The following is a 19,865-nucleotide window of genomic DNA, read 5'->3' as shown; positions in this document are numbered from 1 at the left end:
TGCAACCTCCTAGGGCTCAGTGCTGGGCATGAGGACATACAGCAGCATTCTCTCCACACCATTCTTCTTTCCACCACAGCACAGATGGCCACCTGGAGGCATCAGTATCTGCCAACGCCTCAGATCCGTACAGCTTTCAGATAGAGGAGCACTCCTCTGCCACCCAGAGAGGAGCGTTTCACAGCTTTGCAGAAGATGCTCCTGAACTACAAGATCTCCCCTCCCAAGGAGCCTCCACATTACCACTCCAGGGCCCTTAGGAAGGGGAAAGCGCTGAGGCTCTGCAGAGGTGGGAGGCATGGGCAGGCTGAAGCAGTACAACAGCTGTGCACAGACACCAGCCTTACACTTCTCCAGCTGGCATACGCCATCCCCACCACTCTTGGAGCAGAAGAGCAAGGGCAGCCCAGGCCAAGGTGCTCTCCTGACCCAGCTCCTGCACACCTGGAACAGGAAGGTGGGATTGAGAGGGAGAATGCAGTCACAAGACCACAACACCCCCATCTATACACCCCCAGACTCTCCACACAGCCTCTGCAGGCCTGAGGCTCCTCTGTAGAAGCAGCACAGCTGCATTTGAGTTGGGTTTTATGCCTAAATCCCACCCCTTCACATACCAAGGGGAATACCAGAAGTGAGAACTGAGGGAACAGGCCCCTCAGCCAGTATTGGGTGCCATGTCCCAGCAGCCGTTACCATGAGTTGTCACAAACACCCACTGAGTGCAGATCACCCGAGCCCAGGGCTGTACCCGGGGTTAGATCCTTCCTGCTGTTCTTCCCAGGGCCACTGCGGCAGGCAGGAGCTCCAGCACCACGCACTGCAATCAGTGGGGGCACCCGACACCAGATATACCCTTCACTAGCAGGGAGGTCACCGGAGCACCTTCAAATCATCTCCAAATGAGTATCCCTCTTGAAACCAGAAGCTCCATTACCCCGACAGCAATCCCTGAGTCCACTCGGCCCCACCACCCAACCTGGGAGGTGCCAAGGCTGGTGCGAGGGCTGCTCGCCTGCCTGCTGGAGCGCTGCAGAGACATCCCTGCCGCTGCCAAGACAGCCTGGCAGGAAGCCGGCCAAAAGAGCAACTGGAGACAGCTACAGCAGATCAGGTGGGGCTGGGACATCCACACAGACCAGCCACCTGGGTGTGCGACAGACCTTGTTCTGCAGTGCCATTACGTGCTGAGCCCCGGGTGTTGTGGTTGTCAGCAGCAGCAGAACCCTTCAGCACAGATGTTCCAGCTTTAAGTGTGCTCTTTACATTAAAGGTCCTATAACACTGATTCAGTGCCCCATATTCTGCTAGCAACTATCAGGGGCTCTGTGCATAGCTCTGAGGCACCCATGCGGGCCACCGCACACTATTAACTTCCATTTCTCTCTCCTCCTTCAAGGTTTCCCTCCAACCTCAGCAAGGTTTCAACTCAGACGAAAGGAGGACAGGTACCAAGTGTGTGGTATTTCCTGGTTCATTAGGGGAAGCCCATAGGACCATGTGCTGGAGCACAGCAAGGCTTAATAAAGCTACTGCAGCCTGACTGCAAGCAGACCCCAAGCACTAGGGCTCACACACAAACCTGCACGCTATGTCCTGCGGAAATCGGCTGTAGAAACTCGAGTGAGCTGCAGTGATGAAGCTGTCGTTTCAAACTCTGCTACCCCACAAGTGGGTTTTTGTTTGTTTTATGACCCATTCAGCAACACTCCAGGCTGCGTCCCAGAAGCTCTCCCTATCTCGAGGGCAGCATCCCCTGGACAGAGGTGGTCAACAGCACTCCTTTGCCCCCCCAAACATCTATGTGGGCAAATTGCACTGCCCAGGCCACCCCAGAAGCTATCTACATTCCTGTCAGCACCAACTTTACGCCTGGGGCCTCCTGTGTCACCCAAGTCTGTGCAGAGATGCACTACCCTTTTAACAAAGCAGCAGTGTGCTGCTATAAAGGGATGAGTTTCTGTAGCAACCAGGCTGAACTTGTACAAACTCTGCCAAAGCACTAGATCTTTCCATGGACTGATACATGAACGAACACACCACCATTTGTGAAACTGTTTTTTTTTTTGTTTTGGTTTTTTTTTTTTTACAGCCCTCAAAGGCTGGGAGGTGAACTCTTGCCTCCATTTTACTCCCCTGCTCTGTCACCAGGCTGAGGAGATGCGTTAAGTTTGTGCATGCAGCACTGCTTTCTCCTCCTGCAATTTCACAGAGAAGGCTGATGCCTCTGGAAGAGTTAACTGAACCCTGCATCACTCTGGGGAAAGCACCCAGCAACCCCAAAGACTCCCCTATCCGATCCCAGCTGCAAAACCAGACTGGAGAGGATCGAGGGGGAAGGGCAAGCCAGCCAGCAGTGCGTGGCTGCAAGCCCACACCCTGCTGATCACGTAGGTTTGCGCTGGACCAAAAGAGTTAAAAGCAAGAAGCCATTCCACCGCATCTCCTCCAGCCCACTGCTAAGAGCAGACCGCTATTTCTAGTTGAACGTGGGAGTGGAGGAAGGATCCCTCCAAGTCTTCCTCCCAGCCTGCGAGCTGCAGGCTGAAGTTGTCAGCCGAGTGCCGGCTGTACCTACCACACCCCGCAGGCAGAGTTCAGCGGGTAACACTGCCGGAGCAGAGGAACCAGTGGTGCTGCCTAGACTTTGGCAGTTGGGCAAGGCGGGGGGGTTCCTCTGCAAGCACGTGCACCCCTGCCTGCAGAGCTACCTGCCACCAGGGATCTTCTCAGGCTGCCGGAGCGAAGTTGAGCTTCACTCCCACCCAGCGTGTTTAGCCCTCCTGACACCACACCCCCCACCCACTCCCTCCAAAGGCAGGGAGAGGATTTCTCCTCTCTTGGCGAGGTTATTCCTCCTCCTCCACCAACATTACAGAGCAAAAAACCTATAAGCCTGGGCACTTCTTGTCTGCAGTGAACTGACAGCAGAGCAGAGGGGTCTGTGGCACAGCCAGTCACAGCCTCCCCAACTCATCCACCACATTACACAAACATCACGGGTCAAGAAGCCCCCCATCAGTAACAATCAGCACCCCCTCACACAAACAAATGGCTCTGCTTTCGCTTTGAAACGGCCAAAAATAAAAGGAATACAACAACTGTTGCTGTGTGTGTCAGCAGACTCACCGGACTGTGTGCTGGTTTGCGCTGCAGCATCAGAGTCCTGGGTGCTCCAGGGTCTGTCCCACCCTGTCAGGTTGAGGGATTGCAGGCCAAGGCACAGATCGTTGGTGTCTGGGAGGCCACGGGAAGACTCTTGCGTGGACGTGGGGAAAAGCATGCTGCTTGCCACTGCTTCTTCAGAGTCCTGGAAGTCTGCTCAGATTGAGAACAAACAGAAGCTTGAGAGTTCAGGGCTGCTTTTTTTTTTTTCTTTTTAAAGAAGGAGTTTTCCAAAGCGTTAAGCCCTGAGCCAGGTCTCGTGCCACTCTGAAGCCACAGCTTCGGCAACTAGCAGTTGCACCCCAAAAGGGAGGGCTACCATATGTCCAGAAAACAGCCCCCCACCCCCCTGAGCCCCTCCACCTTCCTATCCCGTCTGCATTACTGACTGGGTCAGCATGTGACCAGGCTGCTGATGCTTACTGTGCTGACAGTGACGTCACTCAGCCATGCAAGAGAACTGCATCAGCTTTTACAAAATAAAAGGTAAGAAGAAAGGATAAAGATTCCCCCGAAAGACAAGCCGGCAGCGGGGAGGAGAGGCACAGCTCCGGTAATCGAGGGAGGCGGGCAGCACAAAAGCAGGGCTCCACGGCACAGCAGACAACAGGCTCAAGGCAGCAAATCCCCCCAGCAACGACGACAGCAGCAGCGACAGAGCAGTTAGTTTTAGTGCTACCCAGAGCTCTCCTGTCCCCGCCTCCCTCCACCCACAAAACCCAAAAACACTTTAGTCCTGGACAGGCTCCAGCTGCTGGCTCCAATTCAGAGCCCAATGCAAAGCTTCGCAATTCTGCTAGCATAATCTATTTGGTTCAGCTTGGCCACTGTGCCTCACTGACTCCGCATTGTTTACCATCCAGTAACAAGGATAACCTTCAGCCCCCCCCCGCCAGCCAGAGAGAAGCCTCATTATCCCAGGTCTGGCCCGAGTGGGCACATGGAAAATGGTACAGGGAGAAGAGGAGCAGCCAGAGCACAGGACCCATTTCACATCAGGAATTTTTCATGGCCTGTTTACCTTCTGCCCGCCTGGTCCCCCCCCTTTTTCCCAGCCCTCCCCTCCCCTGCAGGGTGTTCACAAGCCTACAGTACTGGAGATGCCGGATTCTTGCCTGGGTTTAAGCCTGTGCCAACAGCCTAAGGAAACGCAGCAGGTTCATAGTCTGAGAATTCCAGTTTAATGCGGGGATCTGGGGGCTGATGAAACCACAAGATGCTCAGCTGTGTTACCCGAAATCTGAGTCAGAGGGCATTTATAAGCCAGCTCCCGAGCAGCAGCAGCTGCCTGCTCCTCCTCCTCCTCCCCCTGCCCCCACACCCTCCCACTGTGCCATCAGATGTACACCTCGCACACACCACTCCCGGCTCTTCAGCAGGGCACTGCAGTGGCTCCAGCCTGTCACGTTATCCCTCACGTGCAGCCCCAGCCATCCCAGACAGCATTCCTGGCCTCCTTTTCCACATCCTGTACCACTCGGTTGCCCGTGACCCAAAGCCCAGGCAAGGCCCCACCATCAGCTGGGTACCCTACACCAGACACAGGCTGCTGCCACCACCAGAGGTGGGACCCTCACTGTCACCACACAGTGATTTGGGAATGCTGACATTCCCAGATCCATTGGCAAGGGCTGTAACACTGCAGTCTGGATGAGAGCAGCTCCAAACCCTACCTGCTGGAAACGCGACACCTTCCCCCTTCCAACTGCAGCCTCCTCCACAGCACTCCTCCAGGGTAGCATCCACTGGGTTTGGTTTTTTTTTTTTTACTCCCCAGGTAGTAGTAGTACAAGCTGTAGTGCCAATTCAGTCATATTACTATCAAGCACCTGTAACAGCACAAAATATTCCTCCAAAAGCATCACACTGCATCTTCCGCAGGGTGTTTCACTGCATTAACTCTTCCAGTCTAGTTTTCAGATTGCTTGTTTTGGACAGGCCCTAAAAACATTTCTAATGCAGCTGGAGGGAGGAGAGGATAAAGGCACATGCTCAGACAACTCAGTTCCCACAGCAACCATAACTTGCCCATATGAATATGTAACATTTTTGTGTTTATGAAAACGCAGGAGTGCTCTGCTCTAGCCCAGAGCCCTGGCAGTAGGAGACCACCTGCCCTTTGGGGGACCAGCGTCTGGCCAGGTTTTATGCCATCTTCAAGCTTAATTCCCACCAAGCTTCATCTTCTGGGAAGCACAGACACAGAGAATTAGACAGAGAGCAGAACTCAAATCCCACCCAGACTCCCTCACCTAACATGTTGGATGAAACCCACCACTGAAGAAATAAAGGAAACCAGGAACAAATTAATCAGCCACAGGAAGTGCTCACTCCACAGCATCCAGCCACATTTTCCCCAGCTATCTACATTCCTCAGGAAATAAGCTCTTTTGTTTAATTGAACTCAATCAGATTCAAGTTCGAGACATCTATATTTCCCTCTGATGACTTCAGTCTACATTAAAGGCAAGCTCCCTACAATTTGGCTATGGGTATAACTGCTGAAAACACAGTAGAATTTGCTCAGATAACCAGCATTTTTTTAATTGGACCTTTTCCCACCTGAAGCAAACAGCCTTCCCCTTTAACACTCCCAGCCACAAGGAAAGATGGCTATGGGCCATCATGGAAAAACACCTCTTAATAAATAGAATTTAAACAGATTTCTGGAGTAGTTATTTTCAAATCCAGAGCCTGGAAATTTCTTACAAAGCAATCAATTGCTGACAACAGGCAAAACTAATAGGATACCAGGGCAGGAAGAATTAATTTCCTACAAAAATTCAGTCTAAAGAGTCACAACCTCAAATTAGTTGTAAGTAGATGGCTACCAAACAGAAAAGTTTCACTTTGCAACCTGACACAGCCCAACCCAGCCCAAGTGCTTCGCTGCAGACTTTTCCAAGCCCCAAGAACCAGTGTGAGTCCTTCCAACCTGAATTTTTCTCTGGAGTTGCCTCTGGAAGCCAACCATCCTGGCAGAGGGAGCCGCGCTGTGCTGGGCTCATGTCTGAGAGCCTGGGAGAGACTGAGCTCCCACCTCCCAAGCTGGTTTGGTTTGATTTCAACAGCATCACCAGAAGCAAGTCCTTAATAAAACACTCCTGTGCAGGTCTGGGAGTGGGCAGCTATCCTGGATGACGTCCTCCTGTCTGTCCAGGAGATCCCTGGAGCCAGGGCACACTGCAGCACAGGCTGGATGGCTTTCCACACCACCACCCAGACGGAAAGCTGCATTTTTCAGACTTCAAATGTTAGCATTGCATTTAAGACATTTCAAAGGCTTCTTAAAGGCGAGCACCTCCACACAGTTCAGCTCTTAACTTGCAGTTAAGCCCTACCAGCCCAGACGACTTACACAAGCTGCAGCCCCAGCCACTTGTCCCCACCCCAGCACTCCCTCCCCACTTACACCAGTTCAGGCAGGTCAGGTTCCACACAGGAAGCTGGGCTGGGGTGCTGATCTGGTTAAAACCGAGCCACTGGTAGTTTAGTTTTAGCCTAGCTCATTCCCCTCATCCAGTATGCAGTGTGGCTGCAGCGACCAGGCATTTGAAACAGGAAAATATTTAGAAAATTACAGCCTAAGCCTGCATGGAGAGGACAAGTAGGGACTGGCCCCGGGAGTTGCGACCCACAGGCAGTTTGTGGCAGGCGGGTTAAGGGAGCACGGGTAGAGCACGATTCAGTCCCTGTCCCGTAGCAGCAGCATCCCTGTGTGCCATCAGGCTTAGTCTTGAAAGGTAACACTTCATTCAAACACAAAGACATTCAGATGTTCAAGACTTCCAGACCTAGGCTACTTGCAAAGGCAGCTAAAAATCCAGCAAATGGGTTTTAGCTTGAAAACTGAGAAAACCTAGAGAAAGGCAGCAACAAAGCCCGTTAAGCAAGCATGAACCAAGCAAGCCAGACCCCACTCCTACCACCTCTGCAGCCATGGAGAGGTGTCCCTCTGCTCCCACGTGCTCATTTAGAAAGCCCCTCCACAAATGAGGCCCCTGAGCATACAGAGCTGGGGAAGGATAAGCACAACTCAGCTGTAAGCTCTGTTCAAAAAACCAGACTCACCTCTGTGGACCAGAGCTCTGACCGAGGCTCAACTTCCAAACCCAATCCCGAGAAGCAAGAGGCAAGGCAAACATCTCTGCAGCCTTTAGCTCACAGCGGCAGCATTGTTTTACCTTTCACACCTCTTTACACCTCCAGCTGTAAAAGCTGGGAATTGCATCCCTGAAAATTATGCTTCTCAAGTATGTTTCGCACACAAGACAAACAAATCTCAAGTGAAGGCTTTTAGGAATACACTTGGCTTATCCTCTAAGGTACACTGAGGATCATCAGGCACTTCGGGAAGCTCTTGTTAGGCATAAAGCTACTAGTTACAAGAGGTTTTTCTGATATGCAACTAAGCATCTTCCCTGCAATCTGAAAAATTCCTCAAGTGGAGACATTTGCTGCTGCATGACCTGTTTCACAGCCAGACCAAGGAGTTTGCCTTATTCCAGTAACCACAACCACTTGAACAGCTGGCGAGGAACTATTTAAGAAACTAAGGAAGAGGGCACTGCAACTCCACCTTGCTGCTCTACTTACCTCTTCCGGGAGTAACAGAAAGAGACTGCCACGGGATTACAGCACCGAGATCTGAACAACAGAGCACAGCACATAAGGAAGTCTGCTGGCTCTTCAGCAGCACCATCCAATTCGCAACCGCTGCCAAGTGCGACAGCTCCAGGCCGAGCCCCTGCTCTCCGCAGAACACAACACCCTATCTGATTCCGTTTGCAGATCTGATGAAGAAAACCCTAAATTTCCTAGAGGTACTTTCCAGTACAGAAAAGCACTGCACCTATGTAAGCAAAGACCTGTTAATGTAACACTTGAACTAGAAAGGCCAGAACCCAGAGGCAGTAGGTGTGCACCTCTTTGGGGGCACACAAGTGTTGAATGTCACTATTCTGGATGCGTGTACCAGGCACACAGCATTGATTTGGTGCAAAGCAGAGTTGTTCTCAGCTGGCAGCTGCAGGTGAGCTCCCAATAACAGCCTTGCCCCAGGCTCCCCATTAACCCCCACCACCACCACTCCAAACAAACAGCACTACATTTTGGGTCTCTGCACCTTAGAACATTTTTGTCTCTCCCATCCAAAACCACACACATCAGGTCAGCTGCATCGAGCGCACTCTGGCACATTTCCTCATGGCTGCAGGACAGTGAAGAACAGAAGTCTACATTATAGTACCAGAGAGGACTTTTTTAGGTGGCTAAACAAGCGATAAGTCATTAATTGACTGCAATTGAGAGCAAACAGGAAGCCGATTTAGTCATCAGCTTGTCTGGGTTTGCATTTGTCCTTCAGTTTTCCTTAAATAAAGCAGCCAGTGAGAATCATTAGGACCTGATGGGCCACAACTAACAGCCTCTGCGCTGAACTTGGCACCTTAAGCCACACCCATCCACAGGAGTCATTTAAGCATCTCCCATTTCTTCACACAATGGACTGTCAACTTATAGCAAAATAATGGCTGCTTTGTCTTAGTTAAATGAGCAGAGCTTAACGAAAGGGAAATCAATGCTGCTGGGACATTTAGGGTACCTACAATCCTTTTAAATCCATCTGTTTTAAGCCAGCATTGCCTTCCGTTGAAGCCAGTCAGCTTAGCCAGGTGAGTAAATGGGCATACAGAGGCTGAAGAGGGAGCTTTGCTCACTCTTCTACTTAATTAAGCTGGAAGTTGTGCCTTCAGAACAGGCTGATGATTTCAAAAGCTGGTTTAGGGTTTGTTTATTTTTTAACCAAAGCTGGTAGCAGCACCTTCCACCCAGCCAGGCCCAGCTTTAAAGCCTGGCAGAAAGCCACCCACTACCTTAAGAAATTGGCTTTGCTTACATCCTTATGCAGACCAGCGATGAACATGCAGATCAGCCTTAAATTCGGGAGTGAACCAACATTCCCCATGAAGCAGTTGCTCAAGGACAGGCTGCACTCCAGCAGCAGTGACAGGAGGCAAGCTGGTGGGAGATGTTAACTCTTGCCTCTGTCAAGGCCACGTTCTCTCTCCCATCTCCACTGCCCCACTAAAAGCCACTAGAGGTTAGTGTCTGCACAACACAACCTTGCCAAGGAAGTTTTTCCTTTCTTCAGAAAGGACTGAAAGGCAGATGTTTTGAAGCACCACACAATCCTGTCCCAGAAGCTACCAGACAGGTTCTACAATTACAGCTTTCACCACACCACTGCACCCTTTGGTTTGGGCCAGCAATCTACACCTGGTGCTTGGGGAACTCCTGCAGCAAGCACCCATGAGCCACCACGGTGGTGGTGACGCTGGGCTTGATGACTCGGATCATTTTGACAAGGCAACTAAGTTCACCAAGGATTATCATTAACTGCAAACTGATCTTTATAGAGATTTAACATTAGGTATGGCAAGCTAAGTCTCCAGCAGCAGTCCCTTCTGCCACACAGCTCTGCCCGGATATGGATAACCCTCCAACAGTGTCAGATCCTGGACTGCTGAACAAGCTTGTTCTCTCACATTGCTGGGGCTGCAGCCGCACTGATCTCCTCAGCACTCTCTCACTGTGCACCACATCACACCCAGTAAGGTGTTTCCACACGTGTCTCCCCAATAGCATTATTGAAAGGTCATGAACTTCTGCCATCCCTTCTCTACCACGTGTAATCCTCTTAATACTGAAAGGGGCTTCTTACACACAAGCCCAATCCAGGATAAATTTAGTTTGACCTGAGGAAGACAACTGAAAAGCTTGAGAGACCATGAATAAAGTACAAGTATTTCCCCTGCCAGATTAAAATCTCTTCCTCAAACTCACCAACAAGAGAGCTTAAGTTGTAAAAAGACAGTCCTTTCACCTCTTATAGCTACTACATTATGGGCAGATCTCCAGGCTCATTAAGACTGCCCAAGCTACAAGTTTCATGATAATATAACCTAACTGCAATACACAAGTTGTTCCTGCTCCAAGTAAAAGCACCAGAGGCTCATGAATTCTTCAGAAGTGATTTAACACAAGTGACAAGACACCATGTGAGATCAAGGGTCTGTCTGCTCCACTGGCCACCTACCCAGGAGCCAGGCTCACCAAAAGGCAAGACACTGGTCCTGCAGAGCCTTGTCTTGTCCACCCAAAGGCAGAGCAAACCACTCCAACAGCCTGCTTCAGGCTCTGAACCATCTGCCCAGCGCAGGGGGCAGTTGGCTGCACTATATTCTGAATTTTAGTTACCAGCTGCTCAGCCTTACAGACACCAGGTATCAATTTCTGCAAGAGAATGGCACAACCTAGGCCAGGGTCCAAGCACCGAAGCACCTCCCCATTTGCTGATCATGGCTGTCCTAGGATTCACGGTCTTGCTGACAGTGCCAACTTTTTCCATAGAGAAGACGCTCATTAGCAACACGTTAAACAAAACAAGGGAAGCAGCTCATGCGCTTTTGAGACAGAAGGAATCTTGCAGAACTGCTGCATTCAGGCCCTGGTTACCTGCTGAGAGGTCCTGACTGACACCAAGGAAACAAGGCTGGGACTGCAAGGAGACTAATAACTCTGAGCTGCCGATGCACTGGCAGATGCTGACTCATCCACATATTTACGGCTGATAACTGCTGTCCTGGCTGGGGTGGCTCAGGTTATACTCTATTATAATCAGTCTTTTATACATCCAAGAAGCGCCTTCTGAAAGAAATCACGTTTCCATTAGCCTGAAGAGTGAGGGCACCCAAGGCAGCCACTTCCTAGCCCTAGCTCAGCAGTGCCCAGCATCCCTCAGGAATCGAGCAAGCCTTTTTCCTCATGCCATCATGAGTGTCCATGCTACCACTCAAGGGATGTAATACAAGCTAAAAGCCTCCTGTCAGGTTACCCCCACCCCATGCAAGTGGCTGTGCCAGCAGCCAGCACAAACTGGTAAGATTGGCCTCAACTGCTATGTCAGGAATAAGAAAAACTGCTTAGGGTGTCCCAAAAAGCACAGCTTTGGTTGCCCTGCAGCAGAAATAATGTTTGCTAGAGGAAGCCTCCCTTTTTCACACAAGTCCCACCTACTTGTCCTCCAAGAGGTCTTCCACAGAAGTTACTCAATGATAGCCTGAAACACAAGCACAGTTTAACACCACTGATGGGAAATTCACCCAGTTTCCAATGACAGCACCACCTCTCAGTAGCTCCCCACCAGGCAAGACCCTCTGCTCCAGACATCCCTGAGAAATACCACAGGAACTGACAGACCGAGCAGAGGTTCACATGCAGCAGGTTCATCTCATTGCCAGGTGGATACCCCAGTCCCTCAGAGAAGACCTTTAGAAGTCTAGAAGCCAGTACTCAAATTAAAACTGATGTGCCAGACCTAAGACCAGAACTAACCCACATCTTCACAGGATGAATCTGCTCTGACAGGCAGAGATATTTCCTTTATCAACTAGGTTAACTTTGGCAAGTAAACTGGAACTTAACTAGGAAACATTTCCACTTCAAATTATAAATGGGCTATGAAGGGCCACAGCTAAGATTTCAACAAGGCAGCCAGAAACAACTCTTTCATGAGCTCATTGTAAGGAGATAAAGGAAAATACTTAGGTTTATTTCTCCCTTATGCTTCCAGTGCATCAAGATCAGATACAACACTGACTACCACCGTGCCAAGGGACAAAAAAAAAATGTCTAAACAGCTCAGTACAACAGCAAATCTCTAAAAACGCACCACTAACCACACCACTGACCTGGATTAGTTAATATTCACTACGCAACTGCTCAGGGGTAGCCAGCATATCCTCCAATACCGTTTTACCAGGCACGTTTCAAGCAATGCTGGCTATAGATCCATCCCTCGAAGTGAGCAATTCACTTCCTCTGGTATTTCTGCAGCGCCAGCACAGGATCACATGGCTACATCAGCCCCGGGCCCATAGTGCTAAGCCCTTCAAATACCCGGGAGATTAAGCTGCTCTGGAAGTCATCTGGTAGCAGTCATTTCACCAGTCCAGAAAAAAGTTGCACTGTGCAAGCATCAGACAGACCCAACAGGATGCCCAGACACCCATCTGCAGCTTTAACACCCATTTGATTAAAACTCATCAGATTGCCCATGAGCACAAGACAACCCTCTCTCCAATTGACCGCAACAGAAGCTTCTCTGCCTACAGCAGCCTGCAAGGTCACCAGCTGGTGAGGTTTCTCCCTTTACTTCCCACTTTGTTTTGGGACAAGTCCAGAGGGTCAGTTTGTTTCCAATAATGGTCAGGGTGTTTATTGACCCTATAATTCAGAGGCTGGAGGAGCAACAGCAATCTCTTTCAAGTGCCCAAATCCTTGGCACAAGTACCACTGCACAGAAGTGCGCTGGCAAGAAGAACATCAGGCACCAGGCAGGTACATTTACTGGCAGATCTCGCCGACTGTAGAGGGACAAAAGCATGTCCTTCACTTACATAAAAATAAGATTGGACCCAACACTCTTTGCTTTGGCACGGAGCCTTCTGTTTTGAGGCAGATCAAGCGCAACACAGCAGAACATGCCCACTCCCCTCAGCCTCCAGGAAGCAAAACTTGCAGCACCCATTTCATAATCCCAAACTTGCTTCATGAGAAAGTCTTCACCTACAGGTCCCGCTTCACTGTGCTCTTAAATACATGATTAAGCGACCTGTAGCAAACAGTTATTCAAAATTCAAAATAACCACTTACAGATTAATCCTGCCTCCAGGAAAGGCAGACTGTAAAGGAGCCTACTGGAACCATCTACACCAGAAGCTGGCAGGTCAGGCAGCGAGAGCTCACATCCTGCCCATACAACAATCCACAGCATCCCAGGGAGTGTAAACAAGCCTTCCCAGGCACCTCCACGCTGCCGCGGAATACCCAGGTTATCCATTGCAGGCACACAAATGAAGCCTCCGGTACCACACAGCATTAACCATGACTCCAAGCAGCTCTCTGCTTACAAGCACAGGCCAACAACCACACCACCAAGGGTTACCACCACTACCACATGCTCACTAGGTCCCACCAAGCAACTCCCCCACTTCTACCAACCCCGAATCCTCAAGCTCGCCTTGAACATGGCCCAATGCATCACCTGGCAGGATGTCACGTTTGCTTTTTCTGATGGGTGTGGTGCAGACTCCACTGAAATCCAAAGAGTTGTCCAACATGGCATTTATTTGGCGGAATATATCTGCATTGCTGCAAGTGGTAAGTGCAGGGGCATCTGGGCTATCCCAGCAGTCTTTTATGCTCCTCCCAGTATCTTCTTTCTGGAAAAAAGAAGAAGTATTAATGTCAAGCAGGCTAGTACTCACCATCCGGCTTTCAACACTTTGTGGAAAGCCTGGATTGCCTCCAATACTCATATTTGCTTTAGCTCCAGGTCTTAGCAACGCTCAAGCACAATTCTTGGCATTAAAGAAACAGTTAAGCAAGCAGGTCAGCACATCAGACCAGGACTGTCCCAGTCATAAATAGGTACCAGCTCACCATGGGTAGGATGAACCTTAGGCGAAGAGCTGCAGCACCCAAACTAGTGTGGTTGCTCACACAAGCACCCTGCTGTTTTTCTCCAGCACATCACATCACTAAAGCAGAGGCCTGGTTAACACAGAGGCATGGACCTTCTCCCCAGCATCAGCCTCCTGACACTGGAGGGACATGGGGGACACTCATGGTCAAGGCAGCCACCACGAGAAACCACAGTAGCTCCTCCTGAGCACAGCAGAAACAAGCAAGGCTCACTTCACCACCCATATTTGTAAGCTCTGAATAACATCTTGGGATGGCCCAAGTCAGCAGCCATGCAATCACATCAGAAAACAGGCTTGCAGAAAAAAAAAAAAAACAACATGGCTTCCCAGTTAATCAAACCAAGTTAAACCAAATCCCAAGGTTCCCCTTGGCAAGGCAGGGAACCCATTCCTGATCTTCCCTTTAGGTAGCAGCTCCTGAGCACAAAGGAAGGTTACCCCAAATCAGCTCTGCTTTAGCATGACCCTCCACAGGCAGATCTACCAAACCCCTCCTGCTTCCTGGTGCCAGAGAACCAGCAAGAGCAGCTGCTTCCCCCAGCTCTGCTCACAAGCCACTTTCACATCCAGGCTTGCTTTGGTGCAGCTGTGCAACATTCAAGCCTCTGTCAGTCAAAAGCCACTAAACTTCATCTCTAACCAGCATTTCTGGACCGAGGGCAGCTCTTCCTGCCACCCAAAAGCCACTGCAGCAGAACTTTGCTGCTGAGCAAACGGTATCACTATCAATTAGGACCCACATTAAAGTGAACAGCAGGAAGGCACAACCTCGCCAGCCTTGGCCTCCGGAGCAGAATCCTTGCCATTAAGCAAATCGAGTGAGAGCCAAATGCAGAGAACTGAATTGCAGTGAGGCTGGTGAACAAGCCCCTGCTACTCCAGGACACACAGAAGCCTCTAGCTTTAAATTGAGCCATTTGTACTTGTCAAGGAGACATTTAATACATCTATCTTTTGGATGGGTTCCTGCAGGAGTTTTGGGCCCACATTTCTTCCTTTGCTTCACCCAGTAGCAAACCTGAAGTACCAAGCATGTTTAACTTTCTCATCATCATACCGATCTTTCCAGTACACAGCCTGTGGCAGAAGGCAGGTCTAAACTGAATTACTTTCACATGGACACAGGAACTTTAGCCCAGCCCAACTAGAGGACTTGCATCTCCTCCCCCCCATCCTTATGAGCAGTTTTACTGCCATAACACACCATGTGATAGTTTTCTCCACACATGCAAGCTTCCCCCCACCAACCATTTAGCTAAAAAGCAAAAGGAAACCCTGTCCTGGAAGCAGAAGGAATAAGCTACTGAATTGTCAACTCACACGATGCCTTCAGGCAGGACCCGAACAATTGATTCGGGATTTCAGCCCGTTTAAGACTATTTAGCATCTATTCAGCACTGGGGTCCGAGATTTTTTTGTCTACTGAAAGGCTCAGCCCACCCCAACATAAGGTCCTGGAACTCTGCAGGCAATGCAGGAACATTTACAAGCCGAGAGTAAAACAGGTAGGGCTGAAAGCAAGCTTCAGGCAAGAGGGAACAGGCAGAGCAAGCTTTAAGTCATCTTTATAAAAAGCAGCTGAGGAGGACAGAAGCTCAATTTAAGAAAGTATTGCCAGTCGTCTTTAATAAAAAGAAGTGCCACATCAGGCTGCTTTGGCACAAGTGTGAAACTCCATATTCTACTCCTGTTACTGTTAAAAAAACACTTACAACAGGAGGCAAAGCTTTTCCCTTGGAGCCTGTGCTAGCAAGACAAAAATAAACCCGAGCGGCAACCAAAACGCCTGACCCGTTCCTGCTCATTTAGCATTTGATGCTTCCCACAACCGGCAGCACCAGTCCTGCTCCAAACAAGAACAGAAAACAGTAAGTGTACAGCCAAGCACTTCCACAAAAAATTCCTTCCACTTGCAGAGCTTTTAAGACCGTCACAGATCTCCTAGAGACACTGCAAGCATCTAGGACACCGTCTCTATACCTTCCCCTAGTAAAGCTCACCCTCCTCCCTAAACCCCTCAAAGGAGTCTCTCTTGTAGAAGAGCTCTGTGGGTCTTCAGAGCACGCAGGGCACAAACCATTCAGCAGCCTGGATACTCCAGTGGAATGAGTTTGCAAACACGGAGCTGGGGAATACACCCATATCCTTTGTCTCAGAGTTAATACCAAAACACAGGGAAATACCACGCCTGAGGCTGTCCTCTGGAACCTGCTCTGCTCTCGCATCCCCAAGCGAAGACAAGCAGAGGAGCACTCTCTTAAGACCAGCTAGGACTGGCTTTCAGCACCCCATCTTGAAGGATTTTGCAATAATTAAACACATGCTGCCTGTCCAGGCTTCTCTGGAAGTTCTCTCCACAGCAGCAACTATAGCTACTGCCCAGGCTTGGAGATGGTGATTTCCTGTGCTTTCATCAAGGTACCAGCCCAGGAGCACTGGCAGGTGTGGGTGGGTCCTTCATCTGCAGGCCCAGCACTGACCTGGCACATAGTGTGTGACACCAGGGGTGTAACCAGTGACCCAACAACAGCTGTCCTCTGCTGGTCCTGTCTGCTACAGCACACAATCCCAATCCAGGAGAGCAGATACCATTTTATCAGTGTGGCCAGTGGATAAACAAGTCAAAACAGAAGTGTGATCCAGCTGACAGGTCATTTAAAGGCATCAGGAATCAAACACTGCTTCCTGAAGCCTGGTAGGACACCCAGTCTCCATTTAAGAGCTCGGAATTTCTAGGGATGTTCCTAGATCAGAAACAAACGAGAAAGGCAACTCAGTTCCCTGCAGTAGGCAATGCAGTGCCACAGGGCAAACGACTTAAAGGCTTCATGTTAAGTCATTGTGGTAGATCCGGAACACAGGCCCAAGAAGCATCACAGCAAGGTGAATCTCAGACAGGAATACAGTCCACAGCTAAACCCTTAGCCAAGAAACCATCTCCAAGCATGAAGATGTGTCCCCAGGATGCTCTGAGGTCTCAAGGAGGGCACAGTCAGCCTCCAGACACCTCTAGCACTCCAAACAAAACACACCAGAGTGAGAAAAGCCTTGATTTGAAATAGGGGGGAGTTTCCGCTCCCTCAGAGTAACAGAGAGGCAACCAGCGAGCCTTACCACCGTGGCAGAGCTCATTTGCTGGGTCTGCATCGATAAGCCGTCAGCCAAAGCACAGTGGCTGTCAGGTCTCTAGAGTTCCCATCCCATCAGCCCCAAGCACACCCCACAGCTGCAGCCTGCGGTTTTACCTGCAGCAGGTCCCACTCCAGACACACACACACGAACAACCTGCAGCAGCTCAGCTGGTGAAACAACGTACACTTGCACGGTGAAAGCCAACAAGATGTCCAAGGTAAGTGGAAATGAAGGTACCTCGACAGCCCCGCAGTAGACACGCCTGTAGGAAACCTACAGATAATGAAATCCCAGGGCTAGTCAGAACCTGCAGCATCACAACAGTGCTGGTACAAGATTACGATATCCTAATCCTTAGGGAAGTCATTAAACACAGCTCAGCTGCTGGTATGGCCAAGACATGCATTAGCTCCTGGGGACACTATGGAGCACACAATGCTCATCTACCTCAGCTACAATTCAGCCTTTGCTTTTCATGTCTTTCGCAGAAATCCCACTGGGGTAGCACCATGCTGATGCCCGAAGGGGTTCTCAGCGCTGTAGGTACAACCAAGGCGGCCTTTAATCCTGAGACAAAATTTGAGATGCTGTCAAAATGTCAGTATCAACATAATCAAGCCATGGCTCCATACTTTGATCGAAATGAACTCTAAAAACTGGTATATTTTGCTTCCCAAACTGAAGTCAGCTACACCAGTAAAAAGCACAACATTGGTGTAACTGTTCCTACCAGGCAACACTGCTAACAAGCAACAAGCTCACACCCCCAAGTCCTCCCAAAGGGCATTAGGCTCTCTTGCCATCAGCAAGGCTGAGCTTAAGCAGCTCTCTATGGGTTTACCCTGGGTGGAGAAAGGTCTTGAGCACACCTGGCTGGAATCAAGACTGGAAAAGATTTTGATGGTATTCTTTTACACAGGAGCATTGACTTTGGAACAACACTGTTTTTGCCAAAACACCTGTTTTTAAAGAAGCTGCCCTGTTGAGGCACCTACTTTTTGGTATTTTGGGGGGAACAAGACACTTTGAAGCTACCACCCAAGCAGCCTTGGAAGCAAACAACATCACAGCTGCCTGTTTCAGCACATCATGAAAGCAGAATCAGGTTTTAATTGGTGTGGGGGAACTGTTCCAGTTGAGATAAACTGCAGCAAAGCATCAGGGATCCTGAAACTCCTCACAAAACACATCTCCCATCCTCTGCACAGCCCCTCACCAATGCTCCAGCTGCCAGCACACACAGTAGCTTATCAGGAAAGCAGCCACAACAAGCGTTAATTGGTTTTAGCTGGGGAATACTGAAGAGTCAAAAAAAAAAAAAAGAACTTGTTTTTCAGAAGACTTGTTTCTTGCCTCTGCTGATACAGGACTAAGTCTCACCAACAGAAGCTGGTTTTGCTACATGGAGCTTGCAGTCGCTTGGTTTAAGGGAGAAATGACCGCTCTGTTCACTTTGCATGCTAAAATAAAAGACAGAATTTAGAAGCTCTAACCAAGAGCATGGCTTCCCACTCAAGCCAAAACTCACCCCGCCATCATCACCCACAACTCAGCACCTCCAGCTCGGCTTCCCCCCCTCAAATAACCTGGGATGAGAGCGCCCACAAGCAGTGGCTGGACTACTTTTTCCTCGCGTCAATGGATGCTGATGGGCTGCCTGAGGTGAAGCTCCCTCAGCAGCGGGGCCCGGCCGAGCGGGGGGAGCCCGAGCAGGGACCAAGCCCCACCCCAAGGCTGGGCCCCGCTGAGGGAAAGAGGGATCCCAGGGAAGCAGGGATCCCACCGCCATGGAGTAAGGGCGGGAAATCACCTCAGAGCAGGCCCCCTCCTCCTTCCCCTCTCCCTCCCTCACCTACCGCCGCCAACGTGTGAAACCACGTGACGGGGGGACGGACGGACGGCCTTAAAGGGGCCGCCTACCCGAGCACATGTCCCTCCCTTTTTTTTCCCGTCCCGTCCCCTCACCGGCGGGAAGGCCATGCGGGCGGACGCCGGAGAGGAGGGAAGCGAACGGCCGACGGGTAATACCCCTGCCCGCCCCGTCAGGTTTTTATGGGCCGCCGCCCCAGCGGGGCTTGGGGGGAGGGGGAGGGAGGGAGAGGCTGAAGGGAGGAGGGGCTATTGCGCATGCGCACGGCACCCCCCTCGCCTCCCCTCCCCCCGCGCCTCGATCCCGGCGTGCACCGCGCGGGGCGTCGGGCGCGCGGCGCTTCCCGCCCTCTGAGGCGGCGCCTCACGACGCCCGGCGGCAGCTGCGGTCTCAGCCTCCCCTCAGGGCTGGGCAGCGCTCCGCAGGCCGCTCTGGCTCCTCTGAGGGGAACGGGATCCCCGAGGGGGTAAAGCAGGGCAGTGGGGTGGTGGCGGTGCTGCCGGCTCTCAGCTTCAGCCTCCCCCCACCTTGGGTGTGATGCAGTGCTGAGTTCTGGCTCCACGGAAATGGGGTTTTTCCCTGCCAGAACAAACGCTCCATGCCCAGCAGTTGGTGGTGCTGCTGCTGCTCTGGCCAGTGTTTCCTCACCCGTCATAAAGGTGATTTTACCCTATCTCCTACCCATGCGCTGGGAAAAGCAGAAAGCCCCTCACCCTTTTTGCAGCAGCAGAAGGGGTCAGACTGGAGACAATTTGGGGTTCAGGCCTTACCGTGCATCCTTGGCTCATCCTCTCCCTCCAGTTCTGGGTCTGGCTCCCCTCTGGGTGGCAGCTTTGGGAAAAGAGAGCTGGGGCTCTCAAATCCCACCCAGCTGGTGCTGGGAGGAGAGATCTTATAAAGAGTCAAATTTCCTTTTTTCTTTATCATTCCCCGAGGTTGGAGATTAAAAGCCTCCTGGTGCCGGCCCCAGGAATCCCTCCAGTGACACTGCAGAATAGATCCAGCCCTGACATAGCAGGTATTTCTGCGGTCAAAGCACGAGCAATTCTGCTTTGGATAAATAGCTGGAAACCTCCCAGGGCTCCTCTGATCCCTGGTTGGGACTGAACGCCTCCCACCCTCCGCCAAGCCCCAGGGGGGTTTACCCCGGC

At 50.8% G+C, this 19,865-nt stretch overlaps 1 protein-coding gene across 4 annotated transcripts in view; it reads right to left on the bottom strand.

Moving 5' to 3' along the window:
- Window positions 1-18,824, bottom strand: part of CPEB1 (cytoplasmic polyadenylation element binding protein 1) — a 40,386-nt gene extending 21,562 nt beyond the window's left edge. For 2 of the 4 annotated variants that reach the window (XM_074155648.1, XM_074155649.1), the window contains exons 1-3: window positions 18,810-18,824; window positions 13,271-13,448; window positions 3,130-3,318 (exon numbers count right to left, since the gene is read on the bottom strand). In XM_074155648.1, coding sequence (XP_074011749.1) covers window positions 3,130-3,318; window positions 13,271-13,448; window positions 18,810-18,824 — 382 coding nt within the window. Of the gene's footprint in view, window positions 1-3,129; window positions 3,322-13,270; window positions 13,449-18,809 lie in introns of those variants that run through there. The other 2 variants (XM_074155652.1, XM_074155651.1) reach the window with 2 other exon arrangements.
- Between the last annotated feature and the right edge of the window lie 1,041 nt (window positions 18,825-19,865).

This window comes from Numenius arquata, chromosome 11 (assembly GCF_964106895.1).
Source record: "Numenius arquata chromosome 11, bNumArq3.hap1.1, whole genome shotgun sequence".
Classification (NCBI taxonomy): Eukaryota; Metazoa; Chordata; class Aves; order Charadriiformes; family Scolopacidae; genus Numenius; species Numenius arquata.
This window is presented reverse-complemented; position numbering and strand designations above follow the sequence as displayed.